The sequence below is a fragment of the Xenopus laevis genome, chromosome 7S, assembly GCF_017654675.1.
Source record: "Xenopus laevis strain J_2021 chromosome 7S, Xenopus_laevis_v10.1, whole genome shotgun sequence".
NCBI lineage: Eukaryota > Metazoa > Chordata > Amphibia > Anura > Pipidae > Xenopus > Xenopus laevis.
Window position 1 is genome coordinate 29,203,470 of NC_054384.1, and position 22,726 is coordinate 29,226,195.

Sequence of the window (22,726 nt, forward strand, 5' to 3'; positions counted from 1 at the left end):
TATGAGAACCATCTTGTTCACAAAGAAATCCTCTTTAGATATTTCCATACAAGAATAAGACATATATGGTGTAGAATACCTGGGAGCTGACATGAACACGAGTAAGGCTGGCACATATTTAAAAATAGCTCAGAAATCAAGTTAAATTAGCCATTATGTGTTTGGATAGATCCCGTCTTGCTAGTTAACTAAAGTACACATTTCAGCCAAAACACCCAGACTAATAATTACTGTAATTCAGACATGGATAAGATGATTTGCCATAATTACAAGAAGAGGATGAAGGAAACTGATTTGTTTAACTTATTTAAAGGTCAGTGTTTTAAGCAAACTGAAAATCTGCTCTGACATGTCTCGAGTAAGTGGCATTTCATGAAACAAAAAGCACCAGAGTACATAAAAGGCCAGTAACACTTTTGTGTACTGAGCTTTAATTAGACAATACATTTATTACTCATCTCCCTCAAGTAGCTCCAACAATAATGGAAGCACTTGAATGAATGAGGCATATTAAGTATATTGAAAGAAAGTGCTTCCAAGCCAGCATTAAGTCATTCAAATCCAATAAGGCATACATTCCTGAATAAAAATTCTGGGCAAGCCAAAGATCGCCAACTTTTTTTCTACAGTGGCTACAAAGCCCCCCCCAGGCGTCATTGAGGGATGGAGAACAGAACATAGCAACGTAGTAATTAGGTTGAAAAGACACATGTCCATCAAGTTCTACCTTTTAAGTCTTTATATAACCTGTCTTACTGCTAGTTGATCCAGAGAAAGGCAAACAACCCCATTTGAAGCCTCTCCAATTTGCCTGAAGGGGAAAAAATTCCTTCCTGACTCCAAGATGGCAATCGGACCAGTTCCTGGATTAACTTGTACTGTGAGCTGTCTTCCATAACCTGTATTCCCTCATGGTTCTTGCTTTGGTTCAACTTGCAACACAAAATCAATAACAATTTACAATTTATTGAATAAGAAGGACATGGCGTGAGAATGCAGGGTCAGCATAGAACTTCCCTGGGGGGATACAGTGATTAAGTTGAATTGTACTAAAACCATTAATCATGCGCAAATTTAAGTAAAAGCAAGAGTGATTCACCCTATTAAGTAACTTGTTTAATCAATGTTATTGCATTATATATGTAACCGTAGATGGAGGGTTATTTTTGTGTTTGAGAGATAAAGACATGTAATACCCCAGAACACCTTGCAGGAGAATTGTAGTGCAATTGTCCAATATAATACCTGAGAACAGACGACAAGATAAATACAGTGACTGTTTCATGTTTAATAACTCCATTGTAGGGCCAATGCTATTGCTATTCTATTGGGTGCAGTGAATTTATTGATGCATGTTAGGGGAGTCCTTTATTAAAATCTGTTCATGTGTGTAACTGTTTCTTATAATTTGATTGACTGAAGACTTGGATGTAAGTAGCCGTTTCTGCTTATTAATGTAGCCTCAGAGGCTGTGGACATTGCCCACAGAGAAGAATAAATGTTAGATGTCAGAATTACATAAGGGGTTATTTATCAAATGCAGTACAAAAAAGAAAAACAGGCCACTCCAAACTCACCCCCTGTGTGTTCCAATTAGTGTAGGCTCCATTGTTTAGTTGAAATAGTCCGGGTGCTCTGCCATCAGCGTCCCCACTGGAATCATAATAGCTCAAAAGATGAAAGACGGCACTCCGGTTAGTTAAAAAGGTGGTTTATTCCAACAGGTCACTGACCTATAACACCTGACGTGTTTCAGGAGTAACTCCCTTAATCATAGGCTTCATTAAGGGAGTTACTCCCGAAATGCGTCAGGTGTTATGGGTCAGTGACCTGTTGGAATAAACCACCTTTTTAACTAACCAGAGTGCCGTCTTTCATCTTTTGAGCTGTTATTTATCAAAGGTAGAATTTTAGAGTAATGCAATTTTTTTTAAACTCTAATAAATTGTATTTTATTCACAATTTAGATGGTATGTTATTTAGGAGAAAATGTTGATGTCTAAAACTCACTTTAATAAACTTTAATCAAATTCGTATCGAGTTTTCCTCGACTTTTGTGAATCAAAATTGTTTTTTTTTGATGTGCAAAATTTTTTTTTCTCCCATTAAAATCTATGGGGCATCATTTTTGAAGCAAAGCTTGGCAAGAATTGGCTCATCATTACTATTGACATCTTATAATATACAAATAGTTCAAGGGACCTCTGCCAATGACTTCTACATGAACTCTGTAGGTTTAAGTGGAGAATAGTCTAATTCAAATTTTTGAAGGGTCTGATTGTAACAAATCTCACATTTGAATACAAATTCAAATTCAGGTTTGAATTCGAGCTGTGGAATTTATAACTCAAAATCATGAGTTTTTAACAAAAAATCACAACTCAAAAATTCAAACTTTAGTCAATCTGCCCCTTATTGTATAGTATTTATCTGTGATGTATTATAGGTGCAAATCCTGTGATGAACAGGCCCTGTGAAATCAATTGCCGCATGAAAACCTCTCAATTCCTTTCGATTATGTCAATAGAACATACAGAACATCTCTGCATGTTTATATATAAACAGGTGCCAATCTTTATGGACTGATGAGAAAACTGTTCAGAGAGTACAGGTATAGCATCTATTATCCAGAATGCTTAGTACCTGGGGTTTTCTAGGTAATGGATCTTTCTGTAATTTGGATCCCCAATGGGATAGTTTTTAAACGTTAAATAAATCCAACGGGATAGTTTTTAAGAGTTAAATAAACTCAATGGGATCGTTTTTAAACGTTAAATAAACCCAATGGAATAGTTTATAAATGTTAAATAAACTCAATGGGATAGTTTTAAATGTTAAATAAAACCAATGGGATAGTTTTTAAATGTTAAATAAACTCAATGGGATAGATTTTAAACGTTAAACAAATCCAATGGGATAGTTTTTAAACGTTAAATAAACTCAATGGAATCATTTTTAAATTTTAAATAAATCCAATGGGATAGTTTTTAAACGTTAAATAAACTCAATGGGATAGTTTTTAAATGTTAAATAAACTCAATGGAATAGTTTTTAAACTTTAAATAAATCCAATGGGATAGTTTTTAAACGTTAAATAAACCCAATGGGATAATTTTTAAATTTTAAATAAACCCAATGGGATAGTTTTTAAATGTTAAATAAACTCAAAGGAATAGTTTTTGAATGTTAAATAAATGGGATTGTCTTTAAACGTTAAATAAACCCAACGGGATCGTTTTTAAATGTTAAATAAACCCAATAGGATTCTGCCTCCAATATGGATTCATGCACTTTTTGCATTATTCATGTAAACTGGAGAGATTCCTGGATAACAGTTCTGTTACAGGGCAAGTAAATGAATGCCTCAGCACAGACAAGCATCATGACTGTTCCATCTCGTATGTATAAATGCAAATTAGATGCTCTGTGCACACAGTACAACCAAACATAAAATCTATTTATAAACGGGGTATATTACTTAATACAGTTTGATCGGTAATAGCAAAGGTTTACAGGTCCTTAAAGGTTTCTATATTGATGTATTAAGTCAATATAAAGGTCAATTTACCCAGTAACATTCTCATTACTGCTTCACTATTCCACAATTATTAGTTCATCAAAGGTTTTGTCAATTATACAAAATTCTGTTTTGCAACATGTGCTCTATACTTATAATTACCAGCCTAACTGCCAGCACAGGACTTTTGTGTTTACAGCTGTGAATTGAAGCTAGTAAAGGCAATACAATTGGTTTATGGCTATAAATTGCTGTTTACAGCTGGAGAATATTTTATGACACAGTTGAATAGCTACTTGTGATGTACACTAATTAATACAATCTTTAGAATGAAAAGTACAATTATTCAGCCATTGCAGCTGTAGGGCTAGAGTTAGAGATATGGGGGTCCCAGTTACAGCTGAAAGTCTTGGGTCTCGACTTAAGGGGAAATATTTATATAATTTGAGGGTGTCAAATCTACAATCCTTCACAAATTGGCCACATGTTAGACATCCCTGTTGGACCTGAAACACAGCTACTCTATGCCGATGCCCACAGCATGGGAATAGATCAGCCGAGTCAAGTTTAGTATATATATATATTTTTTTTTTTAAATAATTCTTTGTTTATTGCTTTCTTTTAACAGGGATATGGAAGTTACAAATTGTCTCTAAATTTCCATCCATTATAACCTGATTCCATTGCCTAAGGAAAAGAGAAGATATAAGGTCCAAGAGAAGAACAATGTCAAAAGCTTTACGCGTTTCTAATTCACATATTTGTCAAGCTTGCCCAATGGGCCAGACCTTGCTGTGCTGTTATTTTAAAGCCTCTGTATATATTTAAATTATTGACATTGGTTAGTGTTCCTGGGTGGTTCCATTGGACACATAAATCATAGTAGTCTTGTGATACTGAGAAAGACATCCCATAAAACCGGCTCTCAGAAGATTTGTCATATTGACTTCCATTTTGACTGCTTACGTTACACTTTTCAATTTGATGTATTTGCTGAATTTAAAGTAGGCAGTATTTTATTGAGGGATTCACATTCCATTATTGGGATAGAAGTATCTTGGCAGCATTCAGCAAAGTTGCAAAAATCAACATTTTGTATTGGATCGCAGTCATGGGGTTGTTTTCAAGAAAATAAGTTGTCTTCTATTTTTGCAGTAAGGTTGAATTTTGGGGGTAGTTCCATATAGAGTAAGGGTCCCTCTATCCTAATGCACACTCCTTGCAGATATCATTGAAACCTGAATAGAATATTCAGTAGTTTTCTGGGGACTCTACCAACATCCTGGGAGATTATTTTATAACTGCGCTTTTGTATCCTACAGCATGGCGATGTTTGAAAGTCAACCAAATGTTTGTCTAACTCCACGAATCCCTACAATTGTCCATCAAATTCCCAATAGCAAATGTACATATCCGTATGGCCCAAGACAGGTCACCAAGTTGCTAAATAGTCCCATGATGGTGTAGTGTGATAGCTGCTTACATTTATGTGTGTGGGTTTAATTACGCATTTTTTATTTGTCTATACTGTACAGAGAACGATAATAACATGTTTGCCAAGAGAAAACACTAGCAGCAATTGCCCTGTTCTAGATGCTTTCAATTTAATTACTCAAAGTGAAACACCTGACAAGTCTGTTATTGTGAAACATACAATATTTGCACAACCAATTCCATGAGAACAGGTGCTGAACTTGTGGTTATCGTTATCATGTGATACAGTGATCATGATCAGCCACTAGAAGCCACACTGTAAATTGTATATGACCTCTCAACTAGCTATATTTCAAGTATTTGTCAAGATTCATATATGTGTTTGGGACAAGGAGGCCATAGAGCTACTTGCTCCGTCTAGCAGACACCCATGTTTACCTGTATTAAGTACAGGTACAATAGTGATGTACGGGTAAACTAAAAGTTGACCTGCACCTGGCTTCTCCCAACCTGGAACCGACACAAACCCTCCTGGCACTTCTCTTCATAGACCCGCATCTGACCCGACCTGCATGATGTCACAAAGGTGCAGGCAGGACAGGCACATGTCTATAAATAATGGCTGCTGGAAGCAGAAACTGGCACAGTAAGGTTTCAGGTGGGGAGAGCAGAAAGAAACAGCAAACAATGCACAGAATTCAACCAAAACCCACCCAACTCGTGGGTCCCACGTGTCGACCCGCACATCACCATGGAACAATTATGTATTATCCATTCACAGGCTCCACTTGGTAATATAGATGACATAGATGCAGTGGTGTAACTAGATATGTTGTTCCAGTGGAGTTGCCACATATAACTGAATGGGTCCTGAGAATACTACTGGATTTTGATGATAGGATCCTGGGAGATGCGGAAATGTGTCACTCATGAGAAATCTGTGCTACTAAAGGTGACAAATCTCCTAAAAATGCCTTCCCTTTATTTAACATTTTGGCAGAAGTAATGCAACGTTGAAGCAACTCATTTAGGAAATTGCCTTCTATTGATTTGCCCACATTAAAGGGATAGTGACACTTCTCAGGTTTTAGCATAATTGTATTCTTCATCAAAATATGCCTTTATGTCCTTTAGACAATTTTCTTCAATGTGAACTCTTTCTAGGTAAATTGGACATAGGCCACTTCTCCTTTAAGAGAGTGCCAGACACCGACACATTCTTATGGTCCCTTGGGGCTTGTCAATCACAGCTTGCATGGCCTGGAAGTTAAATGCTTGACTGACAGGAAGAATCTGGCAGCACAGTTAAATGGTGTTGGTTTATACTACAGGGTCAGGGTTTATAGCCTCCTTATCACAGTGCTGCTGCTTTTTTTTCATGTTCAGATATGTGAATATACAATAACAATCCACCGCTCCTCCACCGGTGGATGGTCAAAGGGGGCAATTGACAGAAGAAAGAGCAGTTGTTATGAACATGATGAGATCCTTGTAGAAAAGAGTAATTAGGGATAGGAAACAATTAGGGTTTATGCAGGATTCATCAAGGTCAGATAAAGCAATTCTGCAATGGAAGCCGAATTACTTTAGCCCCAGAATATTAATTATGAAGGAGCAAGTGGTTGCGGTAATACTGTATACAAATAGCTAGGAGATATTTAGCAGGCATTGAGCTGAAGGGGTTGAGCTCTAACTAGCATTGTCTGCAAGGTGCTGAGTGTAGACTAGCTGCCTTAAATGGCTTGTTTACCTCCCAGCACTACTGGGCTACTACAGTTCAGTTGGTTTCAGATTGTTCACCAGAAATAAATACTTTTTTTAATCACTTTTTATTTTTCTGTTTTTCTATTATAGTGTAAAGTTTAATTTTTCACCTTCTTTCTGAAGCAGCTTGGGGGGAGGGGTTGCAGACTCTGCAATTGTTCTAAATTGATACATTAGTTGATACATTTGTGAATGCAGCAGCACCAAGGGGCTGGGACAGACAAAACTCAGAAATAGCAACTTGTCAGACTCAATACAATTCAAAGATAAAGAGCCACACTCACACCAATCACTGTTTGAAGTCACAGGTGCACGCTGTCTCCTCTCTGCAAAAGGTTCTCACACATGGATTGAAGTAACTGCAGCAGCACTCTGTTCTGTGATAAATGATATTTATTCGTGCATCGGCAACGTTTCAAGCTATACCAGCTCTTTATCAAGCCTTGATAAAGAGCTGGTATAGCTCGAAACGTTGCCGATGCACGAATAAATATCATTTATCACACAACTTGTCAGACTCAGTAACTAGAAATCCCTCAATATCCTTTAGCAAAGTATCTAGAAAATTAATCCACTCCTTACTCTTTCCACACCCTGTAGCTCAGGCAGCTGACCAAGGGATAGTTATAGCTTCTTCTCAAAGCTGATTGGTTACCACTCTTGGAAGTATTAACTCTTCAATTGCTCAAGTAAACCACAAGGTATGTATTCCCAACAGCAATAGTCTTTTGGCTGCCGGGGTCAGTGACCCCCGTTTGGGAGCAGGAAGGAGGCAAAAGAGGAAGGTTAATAATTCAGAAAGTATAAAAATGAAGACCAATTGCAAAGATGTCTAAAACATACTAAAAGTTAGGTTTATGGTGAACTATTATTATAGCAATAAAAGTTTTTTGAAAGCATTGATGTATGTTGTAAAATAGTCTGCTGCTGTGCTTGAAGTTCTCTGGCATTGCTGCTGTGCTATAGAGGCAGGCAGCAAGTTCTCATAACAAAAACATGGCTTTGTCCATCTTGCCCACAAAATGGATTTTATGTAACTCAACCCTAATTGGTGCTTCTCCAGAACAGTTGATTGAAATCTTGGTCTCCATGCCGTTGTTTCTTTAGATATCTTCACCAAGGAACTCTGAGACCTTCTCAGGGCCAGATTTCAATCCAAAGTACCCCTAGGCAACTCTCACTCCCGCCTCACCACCTCTTATACCCCTCCAATCCCCCACCACATGCACCACCCCCTGCTCTGCACACATTGCCCCAACAACCCTGCTGCCTCACTGGTTCTCTGCTGGTGCCGATCACCACCACTACTGCTGGGGGCTGCCGCTGTGCCAATCACCAGTACTAGGTACCCACAGGTGGCCAACGGGGAATGTGTGTGCCGTCCCCAGATTTTTGCCACAGCCTAGGCGCGGGCCATTGTGGCCTGCCTACCACAAATTTGGATCTGGCCCTTCTAGAAACATGTAAATCATGTATAATGTGACAGATAGCCACCTGGTTGTACCAGAGCTATAATTTGTAGACGAGTGATAGCAGGTTATTTACCATAACCCAGGGCAGAATGGATTGGATTGCGCCCTTTTTTTGCACTTTGCACCCTGCCGTCCATATTGTAAATGACCCAAAAAAAGTCCCAATGAAATCCATTTTAACTCCAGGATGATATGTTGCCACTATATAAAGGATTATAAGAATTATACCAGGGGAGCTGCACCAATGAGGCAAATTGAATAACTCACCCCAGGCTGTACCACCCCAATGGTTACCAGGGGTGGCAAAAATTCTACTTTTCATTGGACACCCCCCCGACCCCCACGAGCATTGAAAAGGAAAGAGGGGTCAGGATCGCCCCTGAATAATAAAATAACCTTTCATTCCAGACAGTATATTCCACCCCCACTCTATGATATCAGCAAATCTCACTGTCATGGACATTTACATGAAAAACTGTTATTCTGTTTGAAATGTGTTCTGAAAATGAACGCAGATCATATCTCAGAGCAGAAATACTGAAACTGATGTTATACAGTAATTAATTCTCATGACACGATACAGAACATTAAACAGAATACAAGTGAAATGATTTGTCATAATGGGTGAAATTCACTTTGACGAGGAAAAAAATGTGTCTAACGAGTTGCCTCCAAAATTCCCCGTAGAGTACAACACACAGGCCAAGTTTGTGGCCTTCTATGTCAAATAGAAATTGTGCTACAGATTGTGCTGAAAGGGCTCATGTTGGTATGGGGAAATCATTATTAATGCAGTTGTTTAAATGAATGTATGAAAATCTAGATAAACGACATGTTACACTGGGTATCTCTAGAAAGCGCACCTAGGCATTATCGGGAATTAATATTATCTGTTACATTTACAAATTTTAATTCTGTGAAAAATGATCTAGTACAGCGTTTTGTAACTCAGTTCTAAAATATGTCCCATCATACCTAGGGTCGGCCAATATTTCCCCAGTCAAAAGTTAATAAATTGGTATTGGTAAGCCTTCATTAAATCCACCTATGCGGCTCAATATGGCAGCTGCGATCCCTGCTGCTTAGAAGGTCTGGTGCAGGGAGGTTCTGTGGTTGCTGTGGATACAGAGATGAGACAACAGGCCCGACTGGCAATCTGTGGTTTCTGGCAAATGCCAGAGGGGCTTCTGTAAATCACTGTCACTGTTTATTGGGCTGGTGGTGGCTGTTTGGACATCTGTGTACCTGAAATGCCAGGGACTATTTTTGGGCAGATTTACTAAAGGGCACTAGCAAAAATGCACCAGAAAGCAGTACTAGCAAAAGAGTACATCACTAATCAAGTTTCACACACTCTTTCGCAAAACCATTTGAACGATCGTTAATCGGCAAATTCACACGTGCAAATTTTCCATTACATTACCTCTTTCCCCAGAGTTTCCTTTTCCAGCTTAGACCTGGCGAACTGATAAGATGAAGCTACATCCTCCTCAGTCTTATGTCAGTGACATCATATCCTGTATGCCAAAAAGTTAAAAAAATGATAAAAAATGCTGGTGTTTTTTTCATATTTTTAAGTGGGATTGTATTTACAATTTTAACTATCTGAGGGCCATGCCACATTTGTTGTAGGGTGGGCTCATGTCTAGAACATGAGGGTCTATTTTGTCCTTATATTGCTTCCTTAAACATTTTTAATAATAAGTGGCTACTTCAAGCATTTGCACCAACATCTATAATCAAGTCATATATACGACCGATATGTAACTGCCCCATTGAAATTGACCTAAGCGTAAGTGTACTAATGAAGTTTCGCTAGGCAGAAATTAACGGTAGCTAAAGTTGCCTATGAAATGCTTGTGCTGACGAATTTGCACGAGCGAAACTTCGCCAGTGCTTGGCTGCCGAGATGCAACTTTAGCATTTTAGAGAATTATCATATTGGTAGCAAATTTATGGCTGGCGAAGCCTTTCCAGGCAAAAATTCGCCCTTTAGTGAATTTTTCCCTTTGAATCTCAGTCCAGACCTGGGGGACTGTGCAGGGCCCTATGGTCTACAAGTGGCAGAATTTCTCCTTTACTTAACATAAATTTTAATGTTCAGACTGATCTTTTTCCATCCAGTACTTCATGTAGCTTCCTTGTCTCTTTTAAGATAGACACATAAACCATCCATATACTGAATAGCTAATAACAGAAATGCCCACTGCATTGCTGCACAGGAATCAGTACAGTCTGCAGCATGCATCTAGAGTAGTTGATGAGAAGCTGCAATGTACTGTATGTGGATTTAATATATGCATTGTGGCCCGAATTAGTGGGAAGGCCACAAAGGCCCGGGCCTAGGGCAGCAGGATTTTAGGTACGTTGGTTCCAAGCCCTGCAACTACTGACACCGGGGAGCAATGGAACTACCACCGCTCATAAATTCCAGGGTTTCCCACATTGGGTTGTGTGAGGAGCAGCAGAACAGCGCCAAAATAATCACACGCTAATGACATTTACAAATGACTATACTGTATATACTGTATATAACACTTTATTTGAAATGCTGCTGAGAACTTACTACACTGCTCTCTGGAAATGCTTGTTCTGCATTAAAAATAGAAGTGAAAGGGAATACGTCCACTTAGCTTAGGCAAGAAAAGGTCTGAGCTAATGTAACGGTGAACAATGATACAAATGTATAGCGAAAGGAGTAATTATAACATGGCAGTATCTATTTAAGGGTTTAATGAAACATGGACATTTGCAAAGGTGACTGAGCAAGATTGCTGGTACTGTAACTGGTAATCCATTGCCCTATAATTATAGATATAATCCCGTGTCTTTGCTTGTAAGTGACACCAGCAGGAGGGGAAGCTCACTTTTTTACACAGAATGTTCATGTGCCCACTCCCTAAAATAGATACAACATCAATTACAACTCATGCAAAATAAAATGTTTTTTCATGATACACCTTTATTTCTATTGACTGTCTTGAGTGATTTACTTTTGTAGAGACCTGCAGTGTATAATTTCCCTTAAAGGCATTGTTCACCGTCAAACAACTAGTTGTTTTCAGATAGTTCACCAAAAATAATGACTTTTTCCAATTACTTTCTATTTTCTATGTGTCACCGTTTTTCTAATATTGAAGTGTAAAGTGTATTTTTTCACCTTTTAAAGCAGCTCTGGGAAGGGGGGGGGGGTAGCCGACCCTCTAAACTGTTCTCAATGGATACATTTAGTTGAAACATTTCTTATCTTTGTCCCTGCTGAGCAGAATCTCTGGGTTTCATTACAGGCAGCTGTTAGAATTGATACAATAGTTACTAATACTCCAGAAATGCTGCTGAGAAATGTATCAACTCGAAAATTGTAACCGTTTAGAATCTGCACCCGAATTACTGAGCTGCCAGACTCAAACACCAGAGACACGAACATTCAACTTTAAACTTAGATTTTGGAAAAACAGTAAAAAATAAATAATGGAAAGAAATTGAAAAAAGTCTTTATCTCTGGGGAACAATCTGAAAACAACTGAACTGAAAAAAGTGTTTGGAAGGTGAACAACCCCTTTAAAGAGCCAAGCAAGTCTCACTACATCAGAAGGAAATATTTTGCTTGGGAGAAAAATCTACATATACCACAGCCACACAAAGAGTTCAGAATGGGAAAATTGTCGTTTATTAAGAAATGACAGTCTATACAAAGCTTGGGGGGTTCAGTCACATACTACATAATGCTACTGTCTAGCAGAATAGCTCCCCCACTTCATTCTTCCCCATAAGAAATGCCATATCATGTGTCTGGATAGTGTTAGCTGGTATTGTGCTGTTGTCTGTATAATTACTGTAATCTTTCTCCTGCAAATTCATTTTCAGACGCATTTACTTCCTGGCAGTAACACTGTATTCAGGTTGAGATTAATGCTGTATAATTATAACAGCTGATCCCATACCTTTCTCATCCATGATGGCATTTCCAGTAAATATAAAGAACTTACAGCGCCGCTGCACCCCACAATTCCCTGGACAGTTGTGCTCAGTTCAGCTTAGGCTCCTGGCACATGGCAAGTATCTAAATCTTGGCAATGAGCTTGTAACTTGTTTTAATGCAAATCATCACCAGGGGTGACAACTGACTTTCTGCCTGAAAACCACAGCAGAGAAGACAGAGAACACGGGCACAAGTGGGGTTGCCCCAGAATGAACACAAATGCTGGGCTCATTGTCATTCAAGGTATTTGCAGTCAAACATGCTCCTTGCACTTCTGCAGAGTTGAGCTGGATCCATCCTACTGAATGATGTGAAAGTGGGAGCCTGGAGCTACTGTCACCCTTAATATGGCAGTAATTCCAGGGTTCCGGCAGCAGACGGCATCAATAGGCAGGCCCAGATTTGTTAAAAGGCCACCAAGGCCTGGGCCTAGAGTGGCAGGATTTTAGGGGGGCAGCATGCTGCCCAACCACACCCACATTGGTTCAGAAACACTGATGATGCGCAGGAAATACAATAGTTTTATCAATTTCCTTTGAGCCAATCCCATTTCTTCGGTCCCAATGAAAATTTGCATGAATAAAAGGGAGGGGGTTGGGTGACAAATGGCAGCGGGCCTAGGGATGCCCACTTTGTAAATCTGGCTATGTCAATAGGCACAACTGTAAGAAGCGCCCGATGGAGCTCCTCTCCTCTTCAGCCATATATCAAAGATGGTGGCACCAATGTCGCTCCTGGGTTGTGGTGCAGTGATGTCATAACACCTCGATTAAGTGCCAAATTTAAACTAAAAGAATCAAAGGCCTGGGTTCAATGCCCAAATATAGGTTCAACTCCTGTGTGTTCCTGCATGCGCTATATTTTGTTACAGACGGATTTCTAGCTGTTGACCTTACTGCATTTTCCTGATCTTTTGCCTGGATATGATAATGAACTCTCTTAACCCCTCGGGTACTGCAAATCGGACTTTTCTATACACAGCTTCCTTCTTGGTCCCAACTCCAACCTACCAGTGTCACTGGGCCCTGACAACAGCACAGGCAATTGGCACAGCTACAGTGGAATTAGGGGGGAAATGCTACATTATGGGTAAAAGATATGGCTGAAATTACCCTTTACGTACTCTATTTGTTGTCATAAATGAGCCCTTAATCCTGGTATCTCTCTATCAAGAATTATTCCTGTTACTACCCTACCATTAGTAGTTACTTTCATCTGTCTAATTCCAGTAGACAAAAGGCAGCTAGGGATTTCTTTATGCAAGGGGATTAGAACATCATTGGGGGACCATGGTAGACGACAGAAGGTTGTGGTGTGGTCACCCTTTCAAAAACAAAGGTTGAGCAGTCCTGTAATTAAAATGATCCAGGAGATTAATTCTCCCCATTGTGGATCTTGTTAGGCCATGTTTTGAGTGTCAGTGGCACTGCACATGCTCAGTGTGCTCTGGGCAGCTAAGCTTAGGGGTTGTTGGAAATTAAGCAGAAAGTGAAGTTCATGACTATTACTTTATGACACAAAATGCCACAACAGATAAATACTTTGTAGTCAAAATGGCCAAATATTAATAAATGGGAACCTCAAAAAAACAAAACTTTTTAGAGGCCAATTGCGAATGAAGACACAAGTGCAGCCATCCTAAAATGGAGATGTGGTGCTTATACTGAGTGTCGGACTGGCACATCGGGATACAAGGAAAACTCCCGTGGGCCCAGGTGTTAGTGGGCCCTCTTGTTTAAAAACATTTGGCCTATTTCATGGTCATTCTATATTTCTTTATGGGGAAAATGCTTAATAATGGGAGAATATTGTATGCAAGTAGAAAAGACTAGGAGAGCAGAGAGGTTGAGTGCATAGAGGAGGAATACTAGTTTGGAAAGGTCCACTGTCTGGTGGTCTCACCATCTTAGGTTTTCTGGTGGGCCCAATGTCTAAGGCTTTCTGGTGGGCCCCTGGCATCCTAGTCCAACACTGCTTATACGGCATCCGAGCATATTCCTTGCGCTTCCATATAGTTTCTTTTTAATTGAAAAACTGCAAAATCCCATTGTATCCATCCTGTCATCTGCTAAGTCATGTGTAAGTGCGTCTACTGGCGCTGTGCAGCCCTTGAGCTATGACTTTCATGAATGTGCCAGCAATTACAGTGCTATGTGTGCAGGTTCAATAAGAATCACACGCAAATGTCATTTTAACTGAGCGATCCAGCGCAGACTCTAAGGGGGTTATTTATCAAAGTCAAAATTTATCTCAATATTGTCTGCTACAACCTCCGATCAAACCGCTTGAATTTTTTTTACGATGATTTATTTTTACATTTTCCCAAAAAATATTTTGCGGGGGAAAAAACTGATTTTCACAATTTTTTTTTATTTTTCTTCCGATTTTCACGATTTTTTTGGGATTTTTCACCAGAAAACTAAGATTTTTGCCCCGCACGAAACCAACGCACATCAAAAAATCATTAGGACTTCTCCTATTGACTTATATGCAACCTTATAGCTCATAGCCTTAGCCTAGCTGGCTTTCATTTTAGAAATTTGGATTTGGACTTGAAGGGATACAAGTAAAAGCCGGCTAAGGATTGTGAACACAGCTCAACCAGGGACATTATATGCAACCTCGACAGGTCTGAAATGCCAGATTTTCTGATTCTGACTTTTCCTTCCTCAGGGTTTAATAAATTCCGAAAAATTCGTGATTTTTTAAAAGTCCAATTTTATTTTAAAAAAAAAATCACAAATTTTTCGCGATTTTTACATTCGAAGTTTAGTAAATAACCCCCTATAAGTGTCAGCAACTTGCATCTAATTTGCTACCACACTACACACAATGTAGTTTTGACACATCAGGCATACATCACTGCATGGCAGTTATAACAATGGAATTCAGGGGAAATGTTGCAATATGGGTAATAAATTGAGATTTGTTTCCAAAATTGCACTTTGCAAGTAAATTCCCCTTTATATTTTGATGAAACCAATGTTTTATTTTAAACATTTCTCTAAAACTCTAAAACTTTGAGATTTATTAAGTGTAAAAACAACCAAAAACCCTAATACAAAACTTCTCCAAATAAAACCATAGCTCTTTTTCAGATATTTTTCTCTAGTACTTTTTACAGGTATTCGTATTTTGCAGGACATCCTTCAGTGTTTTTTTTCGTTTGCATTTTTTCAGATCTTCTCATAACTTTCCTAGCATTCATAGTTTTAGAGAAACAGTTTAATCATGGTTTCAAAAACTTCTACAACCACACAAATTCAACCCTTAATTAAGAGGCCTCTAAATGTCTGATAATACATTGTGATCCGTGCACATAGGCTGTGGATGATTTTTGTGTTTGGGAAGGCATTTCTACAAAAATACTTTAATAATATCCCAAGCATAACACAAGGCAGGATAAATGAGCTGGCAATTTTATGTAAAATACTGCCCAGAACACCTTGCAGGAAAAATGTCCTGCCACTTCCATAAATAATACCCCTAAACACATGGTAATATGAATGCAGTGCTACTTTCATGATAACCCCAGAACTCATGACATTGAATTAAATGCGATTTTGGTTCCATGCATATTTCCCATAGAATGAGTGGCAGGTGCAATTCCATGGATAATTCCCCCTGAACACACAGCAGGATAAATGCAGTGCCAGCTCTGTTCCTTGCCATAAATGTATTCTATACAATTGATTTTTGACATGAGCTCATTTAGTTGGGCTTATGCAGGTGCATAAATGATTAACTAGTAAACTATTTTTACTGTATTAAACACTGCTGTTTACTGTATTAAACACTGCTGCAAGAATTATCCCCCTCTCATCCAAAAGGGTACAGGCCCCTCCGCTGCTGAAGTCCTTATCATGGCTTCCCATAAAACAAAGAATAACTTATAAACACCTCCTCATAACCTTCAAAGCCCTTCATTCCTCTGCACCTAACTACATCTCATCTCTTGTCTCTCTATATGTTCCTGCCCGAAACCTCCGCTCCTCTCAGAGCAACCGCTTGGTTGTACCCCCCACTACTACTGCTGTTTCCCGTATCAAACCCTTCTCTCTTGCTACTCCTTATATTTGGAATGCCATTCCTGAATCTCTCAGGAGAGAATCCTCCCTCAATGTTTTCAAAACAAAACTCAAAGACTACCTCTGGAAGCACCTGGATAACATCTGAACTGGCACTTATAGAACAGTGTAACAAACTGTAACCCACAGCACCTTAATACCCCTCTGAATTGTGTCTGTATGTTACCCTCCCATTTAGACTGTAAGCCCTACGGGGTAGGGTTCTCTAGCCTTTTGTTTCCTTGACACTGAGCACTTAATCTGCATTGTAATTATATTTTATATTTTTGTGAATTGTATTCTAATAATGCACTTATTGTTACTTTTTATTCCAATGACCCCTTGTTTGTTACTACTAATTTATTGTTTTGTTGTACAGTGCTTTGCCCTCAAGGAGCGCTTTACAAATAAAAATATACATACATACATACTATTTGAGCTGCCAAATATAAATATATTTTGTTGGGATGCACCGAATCCAGGATTCGGTTCGGGATTCAGCCTTTTTCAGCAGATTTCGGACGCGGGCAAATCCTTCTGCCTGGCTGAACCGAATCCTAATTTGCATATGCAAATTAGGGGTGAGGAGGGAAATCGCGTGACTTTTTGTCACAAACCAAGGAATTAAAAAATGTTTTCAGTATTTGGACGAATCTTTTGCGAAGGATTCTGGGGTTCGGCCAAATCCAAAATAGTGGATTCGGTGCATCCCTAATATTAATCCCTAATATTTTGTTTTACACAGACATACCTAATTCCACAGACTGAAAGGAAGCCATGATTTGTGACTGCAGGGACCATTTCCCCACCCCTTTAGGCTCACAGGTCCTTTAACCCCTCCCTTGAAATTCTTTCCATAGTGGGTGGCTTGCAGATTCTCTAGAAAGCAGAGGCATTTCAAGTCCCAGAAACCATCACTTCACAATGGTACAAGGTAAAAGAGGGGTTTCTTGACACGCTGAACCGAAAGAGGGGGTTGGGAATTTGCGCTAATATGCTTTCATTTCATGTATAATAAGGTATTAATAAGTTAAAAGGGACTGCACATACTACAAAAACAAACTACATAATACATGTACTTATTATGTACTTTTGTACCTTTTTCTTTTTTTGTGTGTGTGTGTGTGCAGTCCCCATTAACTTATTAATTATTGCTATTATATTGGAGCCACCAAAATGGTTGCTTCCGGTTTACCTGTCACTCTCCTACTTAATCTGGGTGTGCACTATTTAACCCTGCTACAAATGTAGAATCATGTACATATGCGTTTAAAAAATATATATACTGTATAGGGGCCCAAGTACTAACAATCAAATTGTGAAAGTGTAAAAACCACAGAAACTTCGACTGCAATACGGCAAGTAAAAGTTGTCAAGGTCTTATAGAAGTCAATGGGAGTGTTGCCGATCTGATTGGACTGCTTTGAAATCAATTTGTACTTTTTTTTCAGGTTTAGTTTTTTTTCCCGTTAGGAATCGTTTTTTCGTTCGTACTTATTATATCCGAATCTCTTAATAAATTCAATGACAATGATGGTTTTAGAGTTTGTGAGTGTAGTCGTGGTTTCAAAACCTCTAAAACCACAATATTCCGACATTTAATAAACAAGCATCACAGTATGTACACAGCTTTTCTATTTAAATTAGCTCATGAACTAAAGACTTAAAAAAAGTAATAAATATTTAAAAAGTGCTGTCCTGTGCACTTACTTTAATTTTTTAAAAGTGAGATGTTATTGAGAAAATAGTCTTCTTATAGCCAGGATCCAGGATTAATTACATATGGAAGATATCTCTCCAAAGGAAGTGAAGAAGCAGCCTCTCAGAGCCCAGAACCCTGTGCCAAAACTGCACATTTCCCTGGGATTTCTCTGGGATTAGGGTTGCCACCCGGCCTATCTTGTAAAACACCTGCTAAGGGGGCCAGTATTACAATGTAGTTGCCAGTAAATTTGTAAAATCCTTAACAAAAACCCTTAGCCCTCAGCTTCAAACTTACCTTTTCTTCACCTTCTGGCCATCCCGCCATGTGGCCCCACCCCTTTTTGCATTACGGCCCTTCCCTTTACATCGGTAATTGGCCGGTAATTTTTTTTTTTTTTTTGGAAAAGGTGCCAACAGAAGCTGGGATAGAGGGCATCCTATGCAGGTGGCAAAGACTCTTTTCTCAAGAACAGCTCATTTGAAAATATAAAACTAATTTCCATATTTTGCACATTATTTTGTAGAATCCTTTAGCCGATAAGAAATCAGTGCCATTCTATCCAGTTCTGCCGGTGCTTTCACAAGCACTTCCTGTTTCCTGTTTTTGTCCCTTCTGGGGGATCCTCCCATTTATTTTCATTTATGTTCTACAACAATAACATTGGAAAAGTTCTATGTTTTATTCAATATTACACCATAAATTCAAGGTCTACCAATTTGTGCATTTTTTTTTCTTTTCAGTAAAAAAAAAAAAAAGTGTTCAACACAGGTGGTAGAAAAATTGCCGACTACTTACAGTGCCATTTTTTCCTGAAACAACAAGGCAGAAATTGTTTTTTTTGTTTAAGTTTAAAATGAAAAGAGTTGTGAAGAAAAACATTTTATATACAGCATGTAAGGCAAGAGGTTCCACGTCAATTAAACTAGAAAGGACACAGAACGCATCTCTGTGTTGTAACGAAACAATCTTCCAATTCACGGATACAAAACATATTTAAAAAGTGCTTAATGCTCTGGTGACTGGTATAGAAACAGGCTCCTAAACCCAAAGCCAGAATTGGTGGTGCTGGAAGTAAGAGCAGTGGACATGCCAGTATTCCGCACTATTCGACACTAATATGTGAGCCTCATTCACTAAACTGTAAGGTGACAGGCCATACAGAGTTTTCCGACTGATATCCACATCCTGCTTGCTTCTCGTTGTGGTCCTGAAAATTCGGTGTCTTTTTTGTTCATTGGAAAGAGGTATAAAACTGTGACGACCACTGGTCTAAACGGCTGGATGGAATACATAACCATGGACTGAGGAGCCAACATTTTTTTTTCAAAAATGTGAGGACGTCATTAAATCTACTGCTGCCTGCAGTCGGTAAACCAATGTTTCCAGAAAAGAATGTAGATGGAATCTTCAAACCTGAAGGATCGCTGCCCCACAATCCTCAGGTTCCGTGTAGTAAGAAGAGTTTGTATCAGAGTGGTGAATTCCAAGAGCTTCTTTGCTCTCCAGATTTGGCTCAATGATTATGCTTTTTTCGAAAATTTTCTTTTTACAAGTCTCTGGGCAGTTTTGTACATAAATTACTCTGTTGTAGGCCTTAAGTCTTTTCCATAACTGGACATACACTTTGCATTGCACGTACATGAATAAAAGTCCTCCTGTGAAGCCAATGGCAACAACCACCAACTTAGTCCAAAATGGCCATTCCAGAATACCTGTAAAAACATAAATAAGAGCATTTGTAAGAATGACATGCATTTTATAATGTATGAATTAGATGTAAACTGTATACATCCATACATACTTTTTAGTTAAAAAGTAGTATCTTTTTATCATATTTACATATATTATGAAATTAGTTTACACACGGGAATATGGTGGCCTGGAGAACCAGCTAAATTGTTTTAGGAAATGTATATATCTCTAGACAACACCCAAGATAACCAACAGTAGGGGTCATTTACAAAGTGGAAGGCAGTGGGCAAATAAAGGGACACCTGACATTTTTTTGCACACTGCCTTTCCACTTCGATTGAATTGCCGAAGGTTAGGGGCATAGCTTCAGAGGAAGCCAACACTGTGGCTGTAGGGGGGGGACCAAAGAACGTAGAGGAGCAGTAAGGCTCCAATTAATGAGCAATTTCAATATATATTGTAGTATAAGTCAACTCATGAATGTTTTGGAGCCCTAAAGTGAATTAGCTGTGGGTCAAGTAAGGTCTAGTTACACCACTGCTGCAGGTCTCCGTGCTTCTAAATTGAGACCTGCAACTGTCCCCATGAATATAAGACTCCCTGCATCAGGCAGCCATGTTTTCATTAGAGAGAAAACGCATTACTGGACCAATCCGATTAGGGCACCCTAGGCAACCTGGCTGGCCACCATGCTCCCCGCCCAGAGGAGAAGAGAGGGAAGGAAGCACAGACTAGGGGTAGGCAGAAGACCCTTTAACAGGTACCTGCACAATATATATTGTTGCACCCTAGGAAGGTGCCTCTTCTGCCTACTCCTAGTTCTGGCACTGAGAAAACCCCCTATTGTAGGCAGAAAGTACAGGCCTGGCTTGCATCCTCTGTCTGCATCTCATTCTGGATTTAAAATGCTGGGTCCTACAGCTACATTACCTGACACGTTCATGACAGCATTCACAATTGCTCTTCCATTCCACAGACTTCATATCCTTCCTTTTTATAAAATCAGACTGACTAAAGTGCAATGTGACTTAACATCTTTGGCAGTCACAAAAAGGGACCATTACAAAGAGCTATTGGTAAATTTATAAAGGTAATATATTTTATGAACGCTATAAATGAATCCATTATTTTACACCACTCCAGACCTAGTGTAATCTATTCACGTCTAAAGAACAAATTAATCTGCCAAAGAAATATAGTGTATAGCAGAGTGTAAAAATGGTGACAATCAACACAGCTTTTTTTGGCTTACACCTCCTCTACATTCCAATATTTTACACCCCACCAAACATATGCAAATATATATTACACAGTGTCTGGCTCTGCATCTGTTCATTACATTTAAATCAGTTCTGTGCAGCAGCAGGCGCTTACCATTATTTTGGCCCATCTTGATTTCCTCTGCCGTCCGATCTATAAGGACATACAGGGACCAAACGACGCATGTGATAGCGATGACATGGAATGTTACAGAACACATTATCTTCCTTCTTTCGCTGGCTGTCATTTGCAGTTTCTCCCACTATAAAGAGTTTTTAAATAAATGTATATTAGTTTACAAGTACACCCTTAAGTGATAAGTTTAGTAGTGGTTTAGAATAAAAATTCAAAAATTTTGGGGCAAAACTCGAAAACCCAAATTTGTCGAGATTTATTAAAGCCAGAATCCGAAAATCCGCCATCTCAGCCCTGCCGAGGTTGTATATAAGTCAATGGCAGAGGTCGAAGGCCGAGTGCTTTTATACAGGTCATGGAACTCTAATATCCTCATATTTTCCAACAAGGGGTACTTTATTTATTTAAGTTTTAGTGAGTCATGTGACAAAAATAACAACACTACTCACCGTTTATAACTGATGACATCACTAGTCACCGTTTACAGAGTACCCCCTCTTGTAAAATATAAGGATATTATAAGTTACCTAGGAGTTCCATGACCATATAAAAGCATGAGGCCGAAGGCCGAGTGTTTTTATACAGGTCATGGAACTCCGAGGTAACTTCTAATATCCTCATATTTTGTAACTGGGGGTACTTTATTTATTATAATACACACGTTTCAGTGAGTCATGTGACATAAATGACATCAGAACTCACCGTTTATAACTGATGACATCAGAACTCACCGTTTATAAGGATATCATTTACAAGATATTCATAGCTTTTGTGTATTATAAGGATATCATTAACAAGATCTTCATGTCTTTTGTGTATTATAGATATAGCTGTAGTCTGAATTGGCTTCCAACTCACTTTTCGTAAAGGCTTTAATTTGGTTTCCATTATGAACTCAAACTTGCAGAGTTCACAACATCGTGTATCGGAGCTCTTGATCCACTGCTGGAGGCAAGCCTGGTGTACAAAGTGAAGGCTTCCAGAACAGTGGCACGGTGTAATAAGCGGACTCTCGTCATCGCCTTCACAGTGACATATCCTAAATTAAAAATAAAAGATTTGTCATACAAGTATACTAATTCTAAAAGCAGATCTTAAGAAACCTACTTAAGCTCTCATCTCAGGTCTTGTATCTTTTACAGAATCCAACCAATCAGCAGGTGGGCTGAAGGAACAGACACCTTATGAGGATCCATACACTGTAGGGCCATCCTACTATTGTTCTGTTCAGCAGGAAGTAAAGTAAAGAGGAGCTGCTCTGGCTCCTCTTCAGTTCCTCATCCCCTGACTCACTGCATGGGCAGATGGATCAATATTCATGGTACATAGACATCATATTTTGTTCAATTATATTGGGACATGTAAGGCCAGGTTTATCTTAATAACATGAAGTTACTAATTGTTTTTTTGGGGGTTAGTGGGGAGTATAACGCTGCTTTTATATTCCTTGCGGTCCACATACACTGTAGTGTTTCTACCGATAAAGTATTGGTATGTCTAATTCTATGCACTGAGCTGAATGGTGTTGATAAAAATGAATAATCACAGCATTGTTCTATGGATATAATTATTCTATTGTAAATTCTGCTGAAACAATAGGGCATGTCAGTTTTAGGTAGGGAACACAACAAGGCAGAACTGATTGTGCCTTGTGCTGGTACCAGTGCATAGTGTATTCCTTTCTTCCATACAGATAAA

General features: G+C 38.8%; 1 protein-coding gene across 9 annotated transcripts in view; it reads right to left on the reverse strand.

The window, feature by feature from the left end:
- Window positions 1-18,596: 18,596 nt before the first annotated feature.
- marchf8.S (membrane associated ring-CH-type finger 8 S homeolog) overlaps window positions 18,597-22,726 on the reverse strand; it is a 153,343-nt gene continuing 149,213 nt past the window's right edge. For all 9 annotated transcript variants that reach the window (XM_018227543.2, XM_018227545.2, XM_041571087.1 and 6 more), the window contains 3 exons: window positions 21,887-22,067; window positions 21,008-21,155; window positions 18,597-19,653 (listed from right to left, as the gene is read on the reverse strand). In XM_018227543.2, the coding sequence (XP_018083032.1) occupies window positions 19,349-19,653; window positions 21,008-21,155; window positions 21,887-22,067 (634 nt within the window). In that variant the 3' untranslated portion in view covers window positions 18,597-19,348. The remainder of the gene's footprint in view (window positions 19,654-21,007; window positions 21,156-21,886; window positions 22,068-22,726) is intronic.